The sequence below is a fragment of the Contarinia nasturtii genome, unplaced genomic scaffold (assembly GCF_009176525.2).
Source record: "Contarinia nasturtii isolate CC-2019 unplaced genomic scaffold, AAFC_CNas_1.1 Cnas_scaffold_4084, whole genome shotgun sequence".
NCBI classification, from domain to species: Eukaryota; Metazoa; Arthropoda; class Insecta; order Diptera; family Cecidomyiidae; genus Contarinia; species Contarinia nasturtii.
In genome coordinates, this window is record NW_022201380.1 from 340,304 (window position 1) to 357,521 (window position 17,218).

At 34.5% G+C, this 17,218-nt stretch overlaps 6 protein-coding genes across 8 annotated transcripts in view; 3 read left to right on the forward strand and 3 right to left on the reverse strand.

The window, feature by feature from the left end:
- The first annotated feature begins 388 nt into the window (after positions 1–388).
- LOC116350351 (BPTI/Kunitz domain-containing protein-like) lies at positions 389–1,170 on the forward strand. Its single transcript, XM_031782119.1, has 3 exons — positions 389–513; positions 679–855; positions 939–1,170. Exons 1-3 carry the CDS (start codon positions 441–443, stop codon positions 1,118–1,120), a joined length of 432 nt encoding a protein of 143 aa, XP_031637979.1. The 5' UTR covers positions 389–440; the 3' UTR covers positions 1,121–1,170.
- Positions 1,171–2,891: 1,721 nt separating this feature from the next.
- Positions 2,892–5,924, forward strand: LOC116350334 (copine-8-like). The gene is made up of 5 exons (XM_031782097.1): positions 2,892–3,401; positions 3,464–4,377; positions 4,451–4,609; positions 4,693–4,845; positions 4,918–5,924. The coding sequence occupies exons 1-5, from the start codon at positions 3,166–3,168 to the stop codon at positions 5,229–5,231; spliced, it is 1,776 nt and encodes a 591-aa protein (XP_031637957.1). The 5' UTR covers positions 2,892–3,165; the 3' UTR covers positions 5,232–5,924.
- A 359-nt stretch (positions 5,925–6,283) lies between these two features.
- Positions 6,284–7,511, reverse strand: LOC116350383 (chymotrypsin-1-like). Of its 3 annotated transcripts, none has more exons than XM_031782168.1 (6): positions 7,397–7,511; positions 7,173–7,323; positions 6,875–7,109; positions 6,642–6,785; positions 6,495–6,562; positions 6,284–6,433 (listed from the first exon to the last, which is right to left on the reverse strand). In XM_031782168.1, the coding sequence occupies exons 1-6, from the start codon at positions 7,446–7,448 to the stop codon at positions 6,328–6,330; spliced, it is 756 nt and encodes a 251-aa protein (XP_031638028.1). In that variant the 5' UTR covers positions 7,449–7,511; the 3' UTR covers positions 6,284–6,327. The 3 variants fall into 3 exon arrangements, with proteins under 3 accessions (XP_031638028.1, XP_031638029.1, XP_031638027.1); XM_031782169.1 differs by having other exon boundaries at positions 7,173–7,290; positions 7,376–7,511; XM_031782167.1 differs by having other exon boundaries at positions 7,376–7,511.
- Positions 7,512–8,060: 549 nt separating this feature from the next.
- LOC116350301 (chymotrypsin-1-like) lies at positions 8,061–12,406 on the reverse strand. Its single transcript, XM_031782056.1, has 10 exons — positions 12,248–12,406; positions 11,975–12,119; positions 11,673–11,913; positions 11,480–11,605; positions 9,263–9,386; positions 9,013–9,166; positions 8,694–8,940; positions 8,482–8,619; positions 8,349–8,413; positions 8,061–8,276 (listed from the first exon to the last, which is right to left on the reverse strand). Exons 1-10 carry the CDS (start codon positions 12,330–12,332, stop codon positions 8,192–8,194), a joined length of 1,410 nt encoding a protein of 469 aa, XP_031637916.1. The 5' UTR covers positions 12,333–12,406; the 3' UTR covers positions 8,061–8,191.
- A 1,141-nt stretch (positions 12,407–13,547) lies between these two features.
- LOC116350401 (chymotrypsin-2-like) lies at positions 13,548–14,993 on the reverse strand. The gene is made up of 7 exons (XM_031782191.1): positions 14,893–14,993; positions 14,645–14,789; positions 14,330–14,579; positions 14,078–14,215; positions 13,943–14,007; positions 13,863–13,873; positions 13,548–13,800 (listed from the first exon to the last, which is right to left on the reverse strand). The coding sequence occupies exons 1-7, from the start codon at positions 14,966–14,968 to the stop codon at positions 13,748–13,750; spliced, it is 738 nt and encodes a 245-aa protein (XP_031638051.1). The 5' UTR covers positions 14,969–14,993; the 3' UTR covers positions 13,548–13,747.
- A 681-nt stretch (positions 14,994–15,674) lies between these two features.
- The window catches only part of LOC116350374 (neuronal acetylcholine receptor subunit beta-3-like), a 7,715-nt gene continuing 6,171 nt past the window's right edge, over positions 15,675–17,218 (forward strand). Inside the window, exons 1-5 of the mRNA XM_031782151.1 lie at positions 15,675–15,833; positions 16,269–16,379; positions 16,441–16,520; positions 16,578–16,687; positions 16,751–17,109. Coding sequence (XP_031638011.1) covers positions 15,770–15,833; positions 16,269–16,379; positions 16,441–16,520; positions 16,578–16,687; positions 16,751–17,109 — 724 coding nt within the window. The 5' untranslated portion in view covers positions 15,675–15,769. The remainder of the gene's footprint in view (positions 15,834–16,268; positions 16,380–16,440; positions 16,521–16,577; positions 16,688–16,750; positions 17,110–17,218) is intronic.

Genomic DNA, 17,218 nt, shown 5'->3' on the forward strand with positions numbered 1-17,218 from the left:
TGTGGAAAAAAACACACGACAGCTATCTCCAAGATCACGATATCTAAAACAAATCGTGAAAGATTAAATCGTGCGTTGTACAATTGAAAACATTAAAAATGGATTATAAAAACAAATATGACATTTTATTGGACTTGGAAACATGATCAATCCATTTAAATAACTCATTGTTCTTAAGTTTGCCTATTTTCTCCGAAGGAACCTTGTTCAATTATATAATTTCTATGGCGAATTACGCGAATTACGTTTTAAGATGCTATAAATCTAATCATAAACGTGTATCATTTGAACTCGTAATATACTCAGAATTTAAACTTACGTAACTTCATTGTCAACAGTTATAAAAACATTTTATGGCCAAAATCGTGTGTATATTTAAACCCTTAGATTGAATGTGAATCAGTTTTGACGCGAATCCACCGAAGAAATAATCTCCCAACATGAAGTTTTTTGAGTTTTTCTTGGCCATTACTTTCGTGGTGCTCGTTTCATCGGCGGAAGAAAAAACCCGAGGTGAATATAATTCTTTTTTTTTAAATAAATATTCTTCAACGTAGAACCCTATTTTAATTGGTACCAAATCATCATTTTTAACCAAATTCTACCAGTCAAACCTTAAATGGCTTATAAGTAGTTTCTATAGATTTTCATTCTTTGTTTCCTATTTGTTTCGTCTAGAGGAGATTTGCGCATTGTCATTAGAACCTAAAGAGATAGCATGTAAGGCTAGAATACTGCGTTGGTTCCATAATTCAGAGACTGGGCGGTGTGAGAGTTTCATTTATGGTGGGTGTTTGGGCAACGAGAACAATTTTGACTCCAAGGAAGAATGTCAAGAGTTTTGTGGTGTCAAAGGTAATCGGATGTTGTTACTTTTTCTCATGCACAAAGTTTTGGATATTTATAAAAAAAATCTATTTTTTTCCATTCAAATATAGAGTATTGCACATTGCCAAAAGTAATTGGTTATTGTAAAGCCATCATACCAAGCTATTACTACAACTCTGCCAGTGATAAATGTGAATATTTCCAGTATGGTGGATGTGGAGGCAATGAAAATCGATTCAACACTAAAGAATATTGTGAACGAAATTGTAAACCTTATTCCGCCTATTTATGATTAAAGATAAAATGCGTTTACTTTTGAAATTATTATATTTGCGAACGAAATCTCTTTATTTTAATACGAGCACTTATCAATTCATTTACGTACATTTTCGCGCAGTGTCACCGCTTCGGGTTGAGCCGTAAGACTGTCTCTAATTCCAATTGAAAATTCTGCCCATACGATCCGTTTCTTATTGTACTCACTCAGAGTCTTTGTAATATATTGAACTTTACCAATTTAGTCTCCTCTCAGTTTTTCTACTCTAAAAACTAATGTAGGAAGTTGATTAACTGATGCTTGTATTTCTTGATTGTTTGATGTATGTAAGTAAAATATCCTCAATCAATTGGTTGACTGCTCTAACGTCTCTCCCAATATTCGATTGTTGAGCCTCTATGTCTTTTAATTCGTTTCAAAATTGTTCGTGTAATTGATCGAAATCAGTTTTCATGGAGCTCAGTGCACTTTTGACCTTTTCAATGTGTTTAACATCAGTTGGATTGCGTAACCAATTTTTGAACGAACTTTCAAAATCAATATTGTCCACGATTTTAGGCATCTTGGATACAATTTTCGAACGAAATTTGAAATATTTTTCGACAACGTCGTGTCGCTGTAAATTTGCACATTTGATAAGCTCTTCACGCACAAATGTACGAAAAGAGTATCCGCTAGCTAACAATTGTATGAAAATAATAACCATAATAAGAGCTAATAAATAATAATAATAAATTAGTTAACTAATAAATAAATAATAACCATATATGTCTGGACATTTATTCATCACTTTTTCTCTCGTTTCCGTGTTGGAAAAGTCTTCTATAAGCGAGAATAATGAATTAATTTTTTGACATCTTCCATTATCCCAAGAATGAACGTCAAGTTTGATTTTAGTGCAATTCCCCTGTTGGTTGGTGCCCTTGCCATCAAATGAATCGAGCAAATTCAAAAATGCCACGCCATCACCGTTACAAATGATCAACTTTTTATGAGAAAATACCGCAAAATAAATAATTATTTATCTGTACTATAAGTGAATACTTTTTTCTTACCTGAACGAATAGTAAAAGCAGTAACACCGTTGAAAGTAAATACATCGTGATTTACTTGTAAAATTCATATTTCAACTATAACTATCGAATGATCGCCAGACGCTTTATATAGCTCTTTGATGCTGTAATTTTATCCAAGTTTTGCGAATTTTTAAATAGTTTGCAGGTGTGAAAGAATTTTTTAAATTAAAATTAAAATTGGGTTATTTATGACGTCAAAATACTCTGCACGTGTACTTTATTCCTAGTTCTTTTCACTTGTTTTTGCAACTGAACGGAAAGCGGCAGAAAATTTGTTTCCAAGCAATTTGGGTACGTGGAATTCAGTAGTAACCAGCGTTCGCAACAGCGGCCGACACAAAGACTATTGAAATCGATACCGACCGTTCTTCGACTTCTTCAGATCGGTGGTCGGTCGGAGTTGTGAGCGCTAGTGGTAACAGCCGCTTTTTAGGCGCACAAAGTGCTTGCTTACCATGTTAATGACCAAGAGAGGAAACATGCTGTACACCGCATTGATGTATGCTTCACTTTTTTTCATTAAAATTTTGAATTTTGCACTCAATTGTGACATGTACGACATCAATAATAATTTTTACAGTGTGAATTGATGGAACGTGACACTGGAAACGGATGACAGACGTTTCCTTTCGTACCGTAGTGCGCATGCCCATCCACACGTCAAATAGACCATAGAAAGGATAGATGGAAAACAGTCTGCTGATGTAAAGAGTGATAGTTGGAGTCCGTGACAAAAATAAAAAATCAAAACAAACGAAGTGAGAAAAGTAATTGCGTAGTATAACGATTTGTGATGTTTATACTGGTCGTAAACTGAATTATGTTGATAAGATATTAAAAAAACATGCATTAAAAGCTTTAATCATAATCAACTATCAAATTATTTGTGTTATTGATTTTTTTCTCCACAAAACGTAGTAAAAAATCACTTACTTAATTTTACTCGTACAAAAAAAAAAACTAACCGATCGAAAAATAATTAAAATGGCTAATCCCGTCCATATAAATGTCGGATCGATGGGTATTTTGAGAAAACCTAAGGAGAAGAATGTCCACGTTGAAAGTGATGAAGAATTACTTTTGCAGTACGAAAAGAGCTTTAAAACAACGTCAAAAATTGAATTAACAATAAGTTGTAAAAATTTGTACAATACTCACATCATAAGAGGTACATCGGATCCATTTTGTGTGGTTTCGGTGAAACGTCCGTGGCAATCGCGGTAATCATATCAATTAAAAAACACTTCAATTGTTTTGTCATTCAATAAATATATATTTTCAGATACGTCGAAATCGATCGCACGGAAATCATTGAAAATTCATTGAATCCGCAATGGTTCAAAAAAATCGTCTTAGATTACAGTTTCGAGGCGATACAACACGTTGAATTTGAAATTCGTGACATGATTTTGGACGAGCATAGCTTTCTGGGTCGATATACGACCACATTGGGTGCCCTAGTGTCGTCACACGGTCGTCAGGTTGTTGGCAAAATTCCGATTGCAAAAATTGGCGGAGAAATTATTCGCAATAATAGCGAAATTGTGATTGTAACGGAAGAAGATTCGCAATGTAAACAGGTCATTGAAATCCAATTTGCCGCTGAAAATCTACCAAAACGTAAATGGTTCCGTAGTAATGATCCATTTTTGGTGATTTCACGCATCAATGAAGATGACACGTATTCTGTTGTAACGCGAACTAAAGTAGCCAAATCAAGTCAAAATCCCGAGTGGAAACCATTGAAAATTCGCGTTGGCGCTCTTTGTCACGATGATTTTGATAAAAAAATTAAAATCGAATGTTTTAGCGACAGAGGAAATGGACATTATAAGCTTATCGGGGCATGCATCACTTCGATAAATGAATTGAATGAGATTTCACAGGAGGAGGCTTCATTGACGTTGATCAATGAGGAAAAGCAGAAGTCCGATGCAAACTATGTTAATTCAGGCACATTGAAAGTACTGAAGAACAGTATGGCGGAGGAAATTTCTTTCTTGGATTACATACAGGGAGGTGTGCAAATGCACTTTGCCGTGGCCATCGATTTTACATCCTCCAACGGAGTGCACACCGACACAAAGTCTCTGCACTATTTAAGCGAGGAAGAGATGAACAACTATGAACTCGCTTTACGTGGCGTTGGCGAGACACTTCAGCATTATGACAGCGATCAATTATTCCCGGCTTTTGGTTAGTTTCTTTACTTTCCACCGAATTTCTTGCACTTTAATAACATTTCCTTCGTTTTTTCTGGGAAAATCAGGTTTTGGCGCAAAATTACCATGCGGCACTGTGTCCTTCCAGTTTCCATTGAATAATAATCCCGAGCATCCCTATTGCTCCGGTGTGGACGAAATTCTTGAAAACTACAAAGCTCAATTGAATGCAGTCGAACTGCATGAGCCAACCAATTTTGCTCCAGGTTCGTCGCGCGTATCACTTTGATTCCATTTTTCTATTTTTTGTATACATAGAAGAAAGTTAAATTATATTATCTTCTAACAGTTATTAACGACACCATCGAAATTGCGAAGAAATTTCAAGACGGAAAGCATTACTTCGTATTACTTATTGTAACAGACGGGATTATAAGTGATATGACCTTGACGAAAGCTGCCATCATTGAAGCGTCAAAATTACCGATTTCGATCATTATAGGTAAGAAAAACCTCGAAGAAAACATGCGAAACTCATTGTATTTATTCAATATCGATTTGTCTTTTTTACCAGTGGGAGTAGGCGATGCCGACTTTAATGAAATGAAAGAACTCGATGCCGATGATGAAAAGCTAAATGTTGATGGTCGCTTTGCTGAACGTGATATCGTTCAATTTGTACCAATGAATAAATTTCTAACTGAAGATGCACCAAATGATAAGCCGCAAACCGATTTAGCCGAAGAGGTCCTGGCCGAAATTCCAGAACAATTCACCAGCTACATGAAATCACGAGGTTTTGAACCACAAGAAGCATCCAGCTTGCAACAAAAAAGAGGCTACACACTCGAAAGAGATGACACGCAAGAATCACAAGGCGAAGATTGAAGCCGATTTACCAGCCCAACTTTTGGAGCGAACATGTTTTCCGTATTTCTTATGACATCCAATGTCAATTCACTTTTCTCAATTTTTTCCCGAAATTACAGATATTTATTACAATAGATTTAGATCAAAATCAAAGATAGCTTATTATCAAGGACCAATCGCGAAGTGAGCATACCATATTCTTGACTATTGTCAGCTGGACTAAAATATGTTATTCCAATCGTGGTATTACCAACTGGTTTTAACAATTATTGGAGGGACATGGGAATGCAGGCAGTCAGTTGCAGGTGGTCGTTCTTTCAATCTAACCTATACACAATTTTTCAACTTTTTCGCCTTCAAAAAGAGCAATTTTAAAAACGCAATAAAAGAATTAATATCAAGTCAGCAAAAAAGGTCAATTTTAACTATATCACAAAGACCCATATCACAAGAGATTAATTCCATGTATACGTAGTCAAGTACACCGTAATCGGCAAAATCACCTACCAGTACATTGTTATCATTGAGTGGAAAAAATGAGCCAATTCTTGTGAAGTATTCACTAAAACGAATATTGATTTGAATTTAAGGTGCTTTGCATTCGGATTTTTTAACCGATATTTCACACAATTCGCAATTTGATCCACAGGAATTCCATTTTCGTGTGTTTTTATCACGTTTGCATTAATAAAGATAAAAATCAAAAATCAATGTTGATCTACTTTCACCATTTCAATTTGAATTGCAGCAAATACTTTCAGAAATTCAGAAGATACAGAAAATAGCAAATTTCTTTTCACAAAAATGGTAAGTAATCGCCCATTGGATTACTAATCGGAACATCAATTTAAAATAAAAATACACTCGAAACGTCTCTCTCCACACAACTCCGCATATCTCCGCGTAAGTCCGTATTTTAAGCATTTTGAAAATGAAAAAAGTCTCTACTTCTAAAAGTTCTTCTACTTCCTTCACCTCTTATTACACTTCGAAAAAATCTCGGCATTATTCTCCTGCCAACTACATTAGCTTTGGATACATAGTTTTCTATTGTTTATTGTTTATGTCATTTAATGTTTATTAAACTAAAGCTTTTTTACAATACCAAGTTCAATTATAGATTTCCCCCTTCGAAATTCTCGAAAGCCTCCGTTTTTTCTTTAATCCAATCATAAAAATGCGAAATCCTCACGAAAACATCGGGATTACCAGTGGCGCAGCTTGAAATTATAAAAAATATTAAGTCAATCTGTATCTGTAAAGTTCCAAATAAACACCAACCCATTTAAGATCCAATTTCCCAGACCGACAACTTCGTCACCTAACACAAGTGGTGTGCCCGAATCTCCCTTTAATTTGGAATGCATTGAAATGTTCTTCGATCAAATTTATTACGGAAATTGAAATGCCATAGAAATTTTTGCGTACACTACAAACGCCTTCATCAAATCCATTGAATGTGCACAAATTACTGACTTTAACGCCGTCATCAATCATTTCGACACACTTTTCATACGAAAGAGCCGTTAAATTAATCGTTTGTAAAAATTGTGGAAGTTCGTTGCTGTCTTTCTGTAAGGTTTAATTTTTTTAGGTGAAAATATTGGCAAAATACATAAATCTGTGTGAAAGCAACGTCAAAATAGTGATGAAATACTCACATCGAATCTTATCGAATCTAAAAGTACGCTTCCACCTTCTACATAATTTGATGTGTATTTGATCGGTTGAACCTTTTTATTGAACTGAATGTTTTCTACTTTTACGAGGGCAATGTCGTTACTAAACGGCGGCTTATCATAATTTTCATGTATAATGAAATCAATGGTTTTATACCGCTCTCCACCGGATTTCAAATCGTTTGTCCCAACTAAAATTTTGACATTTTGAATGCCACTGAAAAATTAGATCGAAAAGTGTTTAAATGATGAAGATGAAATTCTGGAAATAGATCCATACGTTCTAACACAATGAGCAGCAGTTAAAATCCACTCGTCTCCGATGATGGCACAACCGCACCCATGCCGCTCATTTCTCTGTAGCGAACATTGATAAGGAGCTGAACCGTCGACAACGTCTGTTCCGCCGATTATACGGGATGATGGTCCTTCTATAACATATATAGAAAACTATTGAATTTTGCCAAAATTATTTTGGCTTACCACTTCCGCTCGAAATCGCACCGCTGGATATCGAGTTTAAAAAATAGAATAAAATAAACGCTGTCAGCTTCATATTGTGGTCAATACTTTTCAACTTCAAAGTTGTACTCAATTAGACACAGTTAACTATTATGCTCAAATCACAAGTGATTTCCAATCAAGTTCGATGTTTTAAAAGTCACCGATAACCTAGATTCGGAAATTATCGATTTTTATTACCAAAAATGTATACTACAATCACTTATCGCTCGATAAGATTCAGTTTGAACGAGTTTGAATCATTCAGGTCAAATTTTTACGGCCAGTTTAGGCCAATCGTACATGCTACACACTTATCATGATAAGCAAATATTTTTTTACAAATTTTTTAGAGCAGCATTTGTATTTAGACAATTTGTATTTTAGACAGACATTTGGCTCGAGCTATGCATATAGCGGCTGCTATTCCATAGGCGCTATTTAATTCGTGTGTATTTAACACCGAGTAGGAATATCATAGCCTACTATTCTTTTGTACATTTGAATGTGAATACGAGAGAGATGTAGAAAATAAACGCATTAAAACGAGTTAAATAGCAGCCGCTATATCCATAGCTCAAACCTAATGCCTGATTTTAGGCGAAGACACTTTTTGGTGATAAAAAAACTTATTCTATTTTTAATGGATGGTAAAAGAGAAAAACTGTTTCAATTTTGCATGCTGGAAATCTTTATTACGTTTAAAAAACAACAATATTTAATATTTATGTTTGCTCAATAATCATTCATTATTATTTCAATTTTATTAAAATTCCAAAAAGTTGTGGTCAGGCGTATTCACGTTGACGGGTTAATCTTTGATTCGATCCAGTCATAAAAGTATGAAATTCTTGCGAAACCGTCCGGATACCCGACAGCGCATCTACAATAAAACCCACAATGCAATTCATTTGATTCAATAAATCGCGATAAATTAATATTCAAAAAAGCTTACGGTATTCCAAAGTTGACCAAACCAACTAATTCGTCACCCAAGACAAGCGAGCCTCCCGAATCACCCTTAATTAATTACAAAGAATTACACAATTATCATCTTGTTCTATTTTCAGTGGATTAAAATTACTCACAAAACAAGCGCCCTCTCCCTTTTTTGTGAATGTACACAAATGGCTATCGTGAATAATATTTACATTTTTTTTGCATTCGTCTTGAGAAAGTGCGGTTGTATTGATTGTTTGCAAAACTTCAGGGTAACTCGAAGATTCCTAATATGAAAATACAATGAAAATAATAAAATTTTTCCCATTAATTAGGACTCCATTATGATTATAACACTTACACCCAACATTCCCCAACCAAAGATTTTAAGTGCCGCACCTGATTCCACATAATTTGATGTATACTTGATTGGTTGAACTTTTTTTGTGAACTTCATTTTCTCCACTCTAACAAGGCCGATATCGTGTGCATATCTAGACGGTGACTGATACTCTTCGTGTACTATATGTTCTTGAACTTCGTAACGAACTCCTCCCGATTTCAGGTCATTGGTTCCAACTAAAACGGTTGCATAGTTCCACATGCCACTGCAAACAAACAATTGACCCGATTTAGTGCGAAGGAAAATTCACAGAAAATATTGTCTTGCATCCAATTACCTGACGATACAATGAGCGGCTGTTAAGATCCACTGTTCGTTTATGATGGCACACCCGCAGAAATGTCTGCCGTTCTTTTGAATTGAGCATTGATACGGAGCCTGGCCGTCTCTTGCATTCTCACCGCCAACAATGAATGGATCATGATATCCAACTATTTTCAAAATTTAACATTTTTAAAACGTGTTTTGGGTTTTAAATCGAAAGCAAGAAAAATTCAAAGACTTCTTAAAATGGAATTCATGCTTACCATTCACGTTCGGAATCGATCCGCCTGATATTGAATTCAGAACACAAAACAAAATGAACACTTTCAAATTCATATTATTAATCAAAATCTTTCCACCAAAATTTGTCACAGAAATTTTGATTGACTGCGATCAAGTCATAGATCCAAGGGATTTTTATATTAAATTTTGGCAGATTTATCGATTTTTGGCAAAGATAATCTACGAACTTCGTACTTGTCATTGATACCTTACCTCTTCAGGAATCTTTCAGAGATTATCTTTACACATTTGGACTCTTAATGAATCACTGCATTATCATGATGAAATATTTTTATAAATAGCGGCATTTAATTTAAGACACATTTTATGCTAAAATGATTGGTAGTCAGTTCTATTCAAATGATAAAAACCTTCATTTGAATGTTTGATTGCCTTGTGCTTGGAGGAGTAATAGGAAAGTAAATTATGCATATTGCGTTTAAATGAATCATCCATTCAAACAGTGAAGTACGTTTCACAATGCGTTGAGTGCTCTCCAATCTACAATTCTACATATTTCTTATCAAAATGTATACCATCGTAAATAATTTTTGTAAATTTAAAAAAAAAAATCATTTTTTTCATCGGTCTGGGCATTATTTTTATTTTGAAGAGGATGAATTATTGTCGTGTGTTATTTTAAAATATTGCAATTCATCATTTGCGATTGGATACATTTGATGCGTAGTTATTTTTTCAGTGTATGTTTTTTATTTCAAAGACAGTTCATGCGCACATTCTTATTATCTCTTTATCCAAAGTTTGGATTCCAAACACCTTTTTTGTCGTAATAACTTGTTTACTCCGAGCAAACATCTCTGTAAAATCGATGGCATTGAATAGGTAAGACAAGCTAAGAAAATTACTGAATAATGATCGTATTTTGAAAATTATTTTTTTCTTCTCAAATTTTCGCTTATAAAAATGGTTCGATCGCATCAGTTTAATTCAGTAAACAGCTTATTGCTCTGTTAGTTCCATCGGTAAAATGTTTGAGAGGGGAAAAGTACTTTGAATACCGGGCCAATTCTCGACCCTTAAATGTTATCGAATCAATGTAAAACCGATTCGATTCCCCGCTGAAAACTATGTGGGGAATGTGGCATTTGCATCGTTGAGAAAATGGTGTATCCATGAAATATGGTGCACTTTCAAAATCAATTTGGACCTTTCGCTCAAAATCGTTAAAATTGCACTTTTGTATGAACATGAATGGATTCTATGAAGAATTATGGTATGATTTTATCGGAAAAGGGCCAAAAAGTCAAAATTTCTATTCAAATTCAGTGCTCGTGCTTTAAAGCTAGTTATTTTGCAACTGTCTTTTATCAAGAATTTTTCAAAAGAAGAGTAGCTTCCGATCGCGGTTTCGGTTATTTCCATTTGAAAATGATCCAAGAAATATTTTTTATCGGTAATAATTCCTCATCGCATCGCAAAAATATATGTGAAAAGACAAGACTTAGATTTGGCTTTCATCGCATATAAAACAGGTTTTTAGATTTGCTTAAACGGGGTAACTCAAGTGTCTTGATAGTTTATTACAATTCAAAATCATTCAACAGATAGCGGTTATCTAAACATTTTTCACCAACAAAAAAAATCGTAAATTACTGTTTTGGAGTCATAAACATGTCTGTTAAGCGTATCTACCAGGTCATCTAAATCATGTTTAATCGTGAAAAAGCTGATTGAAGAGCTAAAAGTTGTGAACAATTGATTGCTTAGTGATATGAGTATGAGGTACAAAAATGTTTCTATTAAAATTGAAAAAGGTCTTCTGAAATGAAAAGAGTCTTCTTTTGCGTTCTAGAAATCTTCATTTTATTTAAACAGCTAGTGTCAAAACTCCCTTTTTATTAAAGGTTAAACGTTTTTAACCAAATTATAAATCGGAGTCAGGAGTTATTATGTCGAAGAATTAATCTTTGATTCAATCCAGTCATAAACGTATGAAATGCGGACAAAACCATCCGGGTATCCCAAAGCGCACCTTAAAAGAACGAAAAATCATTGATACAATTTCGTCATTGCTTCATTTGCATCGGACTTACAGTTTTGCCCAATTTGACAATCCGACCACCACATCTCCAAATTCAGTATGCTCTACCAGTGCACCCCCACTGTCTCCCTATATGTTATATACAATAATTCCATCTCTTTTGTAGTTGTTTTCCAGACAATTGTACTTACTTTACAGATTCCTTCGCCTTCTTTTGTAAATGTACACAAATGGCTATCATGTACACTTTTGATTTACATTCGTCATGAGTGATAGCGGTCAATTTGACTGTTTGCAGAAATTGTGACATTGGTCCAGTTGTCTATAAATGAAATAAATCCATTTAAACCCCCATTTTAAATAATACTTTTTTCCTGCAAAAAACACACATTTAATCGTCCCCAACCGAAAGCTTGCAGTTCAGCACCTGCTTGAACATAGTTTGATGTGAATTTGATCGGTTGAACTTTTTCACTGAACTCAATTTGATCTATTTGCAATAAACCGACGTCATGGGACAATGGTGACTCATTAAACCTTTCATGCTTTATGTATTTACGGGGCGTATAACGAACTCCACCTGATTCGAGGTCATTTGTCCCAACTAAAACAGTCGCATCCTTAATTCCACTAAAAAAAATGCGTTAAAACGTTTTTATTTGGAAAAAAATGACAGGGAATGTATGATCACCTTCCGAGACAATGTGCACACGTGAGAAGCCATTGATCGGAAATTATTACACAGCCACAGTTATGCTTCCCTTTATACTCTAGAGAACATTGGTACGGAGCCTGGCCATCGGATGCATTTTTACCACCAACAATGTAAGAATCGACTGGGTCAAAGAAAATAATAAAATCATTCTGAGTGTTTGAATGACACCAAGAGAGAAACGTAGAACGTGGTCTTTTGCGAAAAATCATAAAAAGTGAAAGGAAATTATAGAATTGATTTGTATCTTACCATTAGCGCTTGGAATCAATCCGCCTGCGATTGAATGCAGAATACAAAACAAAATGAACACATTCAACTTCATGTTAATCAACATTATTCACACCAGAATCTGCTAATGAATCAATAATCGTATTTGACTACGTTCAAATCACAAATTTAACTGATTTTATACATACAATCGGCTTCTTTCTAAGGTTCGAATGGTATATATAATAAGAAATCGAATATTATGTCACTGATAAAAAATCGGACCATTTTTTTTATTTTTATTGATTTGTTACTGATTATGATTTTAATGGTAACACACATCACACGTGTTTGATTTAAATCAAGCATCGGACATTTTAAATATTTCAAAGATATCTTATTACTCATAGTTATTTAGTTCATATTACTACTTGAAAAAGACAATGTTATCAGAATTTCAATAAATTTTCAATCAGAGTAATTGGATTCAATCCATAAATAAGACATTTTGGCACGTTAGGCATGACATTGTATGTGTTAAGAAAAATGGCAATAAAATAAATGAACAGAGCATGAAATCGTCACTGATGAAGTCAAATTTTTCTGGTCACCACACCCCTAGTGGCGTTTGTATTATACTAATACGAGTTCACGAGAGGCTCTTGCAAGTTGAAATCCGTTCTATAACATGGAAATAAGCGCTTTTGAGGGAAACATGCGAATTTTTTCACAAGTGTGATCTCATGCTTTGAACAAAAAAACAGAAACTCAATTCGTATACGCTTCATTCCTTGCGTCTCATTCGTTTTTCCCCTTTTTCAGCGGTTTGCATGGCAAAGGCTGCTACGCTACATAACAATAAGATAAAAAAGGGGAATAACAAATAAGACGCAAGGCACGAAGCCTATATGCAAATACACTACTTTCTTCGTGTCTCGCTCCGTATTCTGTTTCGTGTTTTCGTCACTGACGCACGGTGCAAATGCCCCGGGCGAACAGTGCAATTTGAGTGCTTGGGTTATACTGTTTTATCTTGGAAATTGAAATTCACTCTCTGCTCGCACTCCATTTAAAGCAATGTATTGGGTTTCGAACACACAGAGATGTGCTGCCGCCTGGTATCTCAAAGTTAAGCTGCTATAAAGCACATGCTTCTTGCAAATGAAGAAGAAGAGGAAAGCCATGTATTTACATAGGGTTGAACTTATAAATATCAGAGAGCAGCACAACGGCAGTGTTCAAAGTGCGATTGCCCTTCGTTGAATTTTATTTTTAATTACAAAATAAAATTTATGAGAATAAAATTTATGCGGAAAACAAATTATTCAATAAAACAAAAAAATGTTTTGTAACGTTTCATTCAGTGTCATATATAAACTATTTCTCGCCTTACAAATGTATAATTTATTGACTGAAAAATGACTCAATCAAGTAATACATTAATCAATTGTGTTTGGTATGTGGAAAAATGATGCAAATATTTATTTGAAATTCAAACCACTCAATTGTAAATCTTTAATTAACTTTTATTCCTGGATTTGTTCAATCTTCTCGCGTCCAAAAATGCAACGTTCGAAAAATGCATGTTTCTAACTCTTGACGTAAGATTCAATCCAGTCAGCAAAGTAGGCAATTTTAGTAAAGATATCGGGTTTACCTGTCGCACACCTTTGAACGAAATAGTCGATGTGAAAAATTAACATTTAATGAGCTAGAAGTGAAAATCCAATTACATACGGCTCTCCATAGCTGACTAAACCGACTAGTGTATCACCCCAAACCATTGGTCCACCAGAGTCTCCCTATAGGGATATATTATAATTATTCGACATTTTAGCACATAAATTTTCTTTGTATCATAATATCACTCACATAGCAGGTGCCTTCTCCAATTTTGTTCATTGTACACAAACATCCCTCATGAACTTTTGGCCATGATTCTTTGCATTGCTGATAAGAAATAGCTGTCACATAGAGAACGTGCAGTCTATTTGGCGGAGTTATAAAACTCTGAAAATGGTGTTTTTTTTTCCACAAAATTAGAGGGAGCTATTTACCAAGGGAGAAGGAGTGGCTATCCTTTGTGGATCAGCCACCGATGAAAAATTTCGAATAAAAATATACCCCCAGCCATCCCCATCCGGACACCAATAAAGTTGTTCCATCTGGAACTTGTGTGTCTCGCTGTGCATATTTGATTGCCTGAATTTTGTCGTTAAATTGAATCGTTCCTTGGACCTCAACCAAACCGATATCATACATCAAACTCGGAGACGTTCGATATTTATCGTGTTTAATGAATCTTTTTGCTTTGAAAACGGTACCGTTCCGACCATTTGTTCCCATCACTATATCCACATTTTTTGGTTGTTTACTGAAAATTTGAATATTTTACAATGCTGAAATTAATTTAAAAAAAAATCTGAAAATATCACCCACTTTCCAATACAATGTGCTGCGCTTAGGACAAATTCGTCCGAAATGATCGCACAATTACAGAAATGTGTCCCATATTTTTGCATTGAACACTGATACGGCGCTTGACCTTCGACTGCTTCAGTTCCACCGGCAATACGAAATGCACCTGATTTTACAAAAAAATACGTGAACATTTTTTTCTTATAAAAGTTGATAAGAAATAATAATCAAAACTGTCAAATTTTGTAAAAAGAAATGAAAAAACTAACTGCCATGACTTAACATCGATTTGTTTGCTGATATCAAATGAATAACATAGCACAAAATACACCAAATCGGTTTCATTTTGCGATAGTTTACGTTCGTTTTTGTCGAAATGCTGAAAATAATTGAAGCTTTTAAGCAAACATGCGTTCGCTTTTATTGTACAAAATGTGTGCGATTTGATTCGGGTGTATGTCGAATTGATTTCATTGCTGTTCTACTTAATTTTCAAACCAATATGAGTTTCTGAATTCAATTGGAAACATTGCAAATTGATTTGGATTCGATGAATTCAGCGAATGTTTTGAGATATTTTCAGTTAGCTGATATTTCTTATCTCACTCAATTTGGCTGCTTTTCGCCAGAAAGTGAAAGAAATGGGAATGGTGATAAATGATGACACCGCTTTTTTGAGTCTATTTCTCCCATGATGATTTTTAACATTTAGAAACTGGAGCTGGACGGTAGAATTCCTTCTGGATGTGATAGAAGGAAGATAAAATAACACATTTGGGACCCAAATTGATGTGGAATCTACAGATTGATAAGAAGACAATATTTGGTAAATATAGTGGCAAGGTACGGCCAATGCCAGACACAAATTCTGTTTGCAAATAACTTTTCGGGGAATTCAAATAGTTCTCGAAATATTTCAGAATGGCAAAAGAATAATAATTAGTTCCAAAATATATCGTATTTGGTGGGCGGTTGTCCAAAAAAACTTGCATATAAATGATCGTTCACGATCTATATAGTTTAGTTTTACACGAAATTAATTTGAGTTTAGATCAGTTGCGTACATTTGAATAAAGCAAAAAAAAAGAAGTTAAATACTCTGTGTGAATTTATTTAAAAAAACGTTTTTCAAGCTTTGAATTAAAAATGAAAAAAGTGTTGTTTTTAATAGAAATCAGTGCACTTCTAATGGTTCATTACCTTATCAATGGTAATAAAAATGATATTGTTGGCAATACAAAGTGGAAAATTCATATAGTGAAAGATATGAAAAGACAGTTTAATTTCCGATTTAAGAATGACTTTCCATCAATTTTAATGGAATACATCAAAATGCACTGATTAGATTAAAGCAGTCTATGTATTTCGGATGGATATCCATCCGAGATATTTTAGAATATCTGGATATTTCCCGCAACTGCACAGAGCTAGAGCTGTGTGCGTCGAACTTATAATCTACGGTATGTCGCTACACGAAAAATGATACACATATACGTAGCGAAATACCGTAGGTTCTATGTGTGACACACACAGCTCTGATGCTGTGCAGTTGCGTTGAATATCCAGATATTCTAAAATATCTCGGATGGATATCCATCCGAAATACATAGTCTGGATTTAATTTACCATGAATTTTTATTTTCAGATGCAGCGGCTTTAAATTGTGGTTCAGAACCAACTGCAAAAGAAGCAAAATTGAAAAATCACTTGCTTTGTGATTATGATCAAGACAGTGGACCAGATAGTCTGATAAACGGTACAAACGAAATAATTAAATCAAATAATTATAAGTATATTAATTCAATTGTTTCCATTAGTTACGGCCGCATTAATAGTCGAATCATTTGCGTTCAATCGATACGATGGATCTTTGACGGTTTCTGGATGGCTCAACATGGTAACATTTTTAATATATCGTTGTTTCTTATTAATTCGTTGAATGCATACACTTCAGAGTTGGACCGACGAGCATTTAGTATGGGAACCTGCCGAACACGATGGCATAAAATCATTCGTAGAGTCGAGCTTATCAATTTGGCAACCCGATATATCACTTCACAATAAGTATTATTTTACATTTTTAACAAGAAAAATATCGCTAAATTCTAATACCTGATTCATTTTCAGCCATATCACCTCGAACATTAATTGTAATCCAACCAATTGTCGAATTAAGTCAAATGGAACTGTAATTTGTATTCCGTCATGTATGTTTGCGGCTACGTGCATACCAGACTATTATCGGTGGCCATTTGACAAACAAGTTTGCCACTTATTACTGGGCGGATATGCTTATTATGACGATGTGGTCCCTTTTATTTTTACGCTGTTGAAAACAACGATCGAACAGAATACAGTTTACTCAGAAAATATGGAATGGAAAATTATTGAAAACACGACTATAAGTGCAGCTAATTCTTTAGTTTTTTTAAAATTGGAACGGCACGCGGGCGTGTATACGATATACATTTTCATCCCAGCTTTTTGTATGTATTTATTACATCGATATGGAATTGTTGATTTTACTCACATTTAACTTATTATTATTTGAATCGTTGCGGCGAAAGAGTAGCTCTTATTTTTCTCCAAATAATA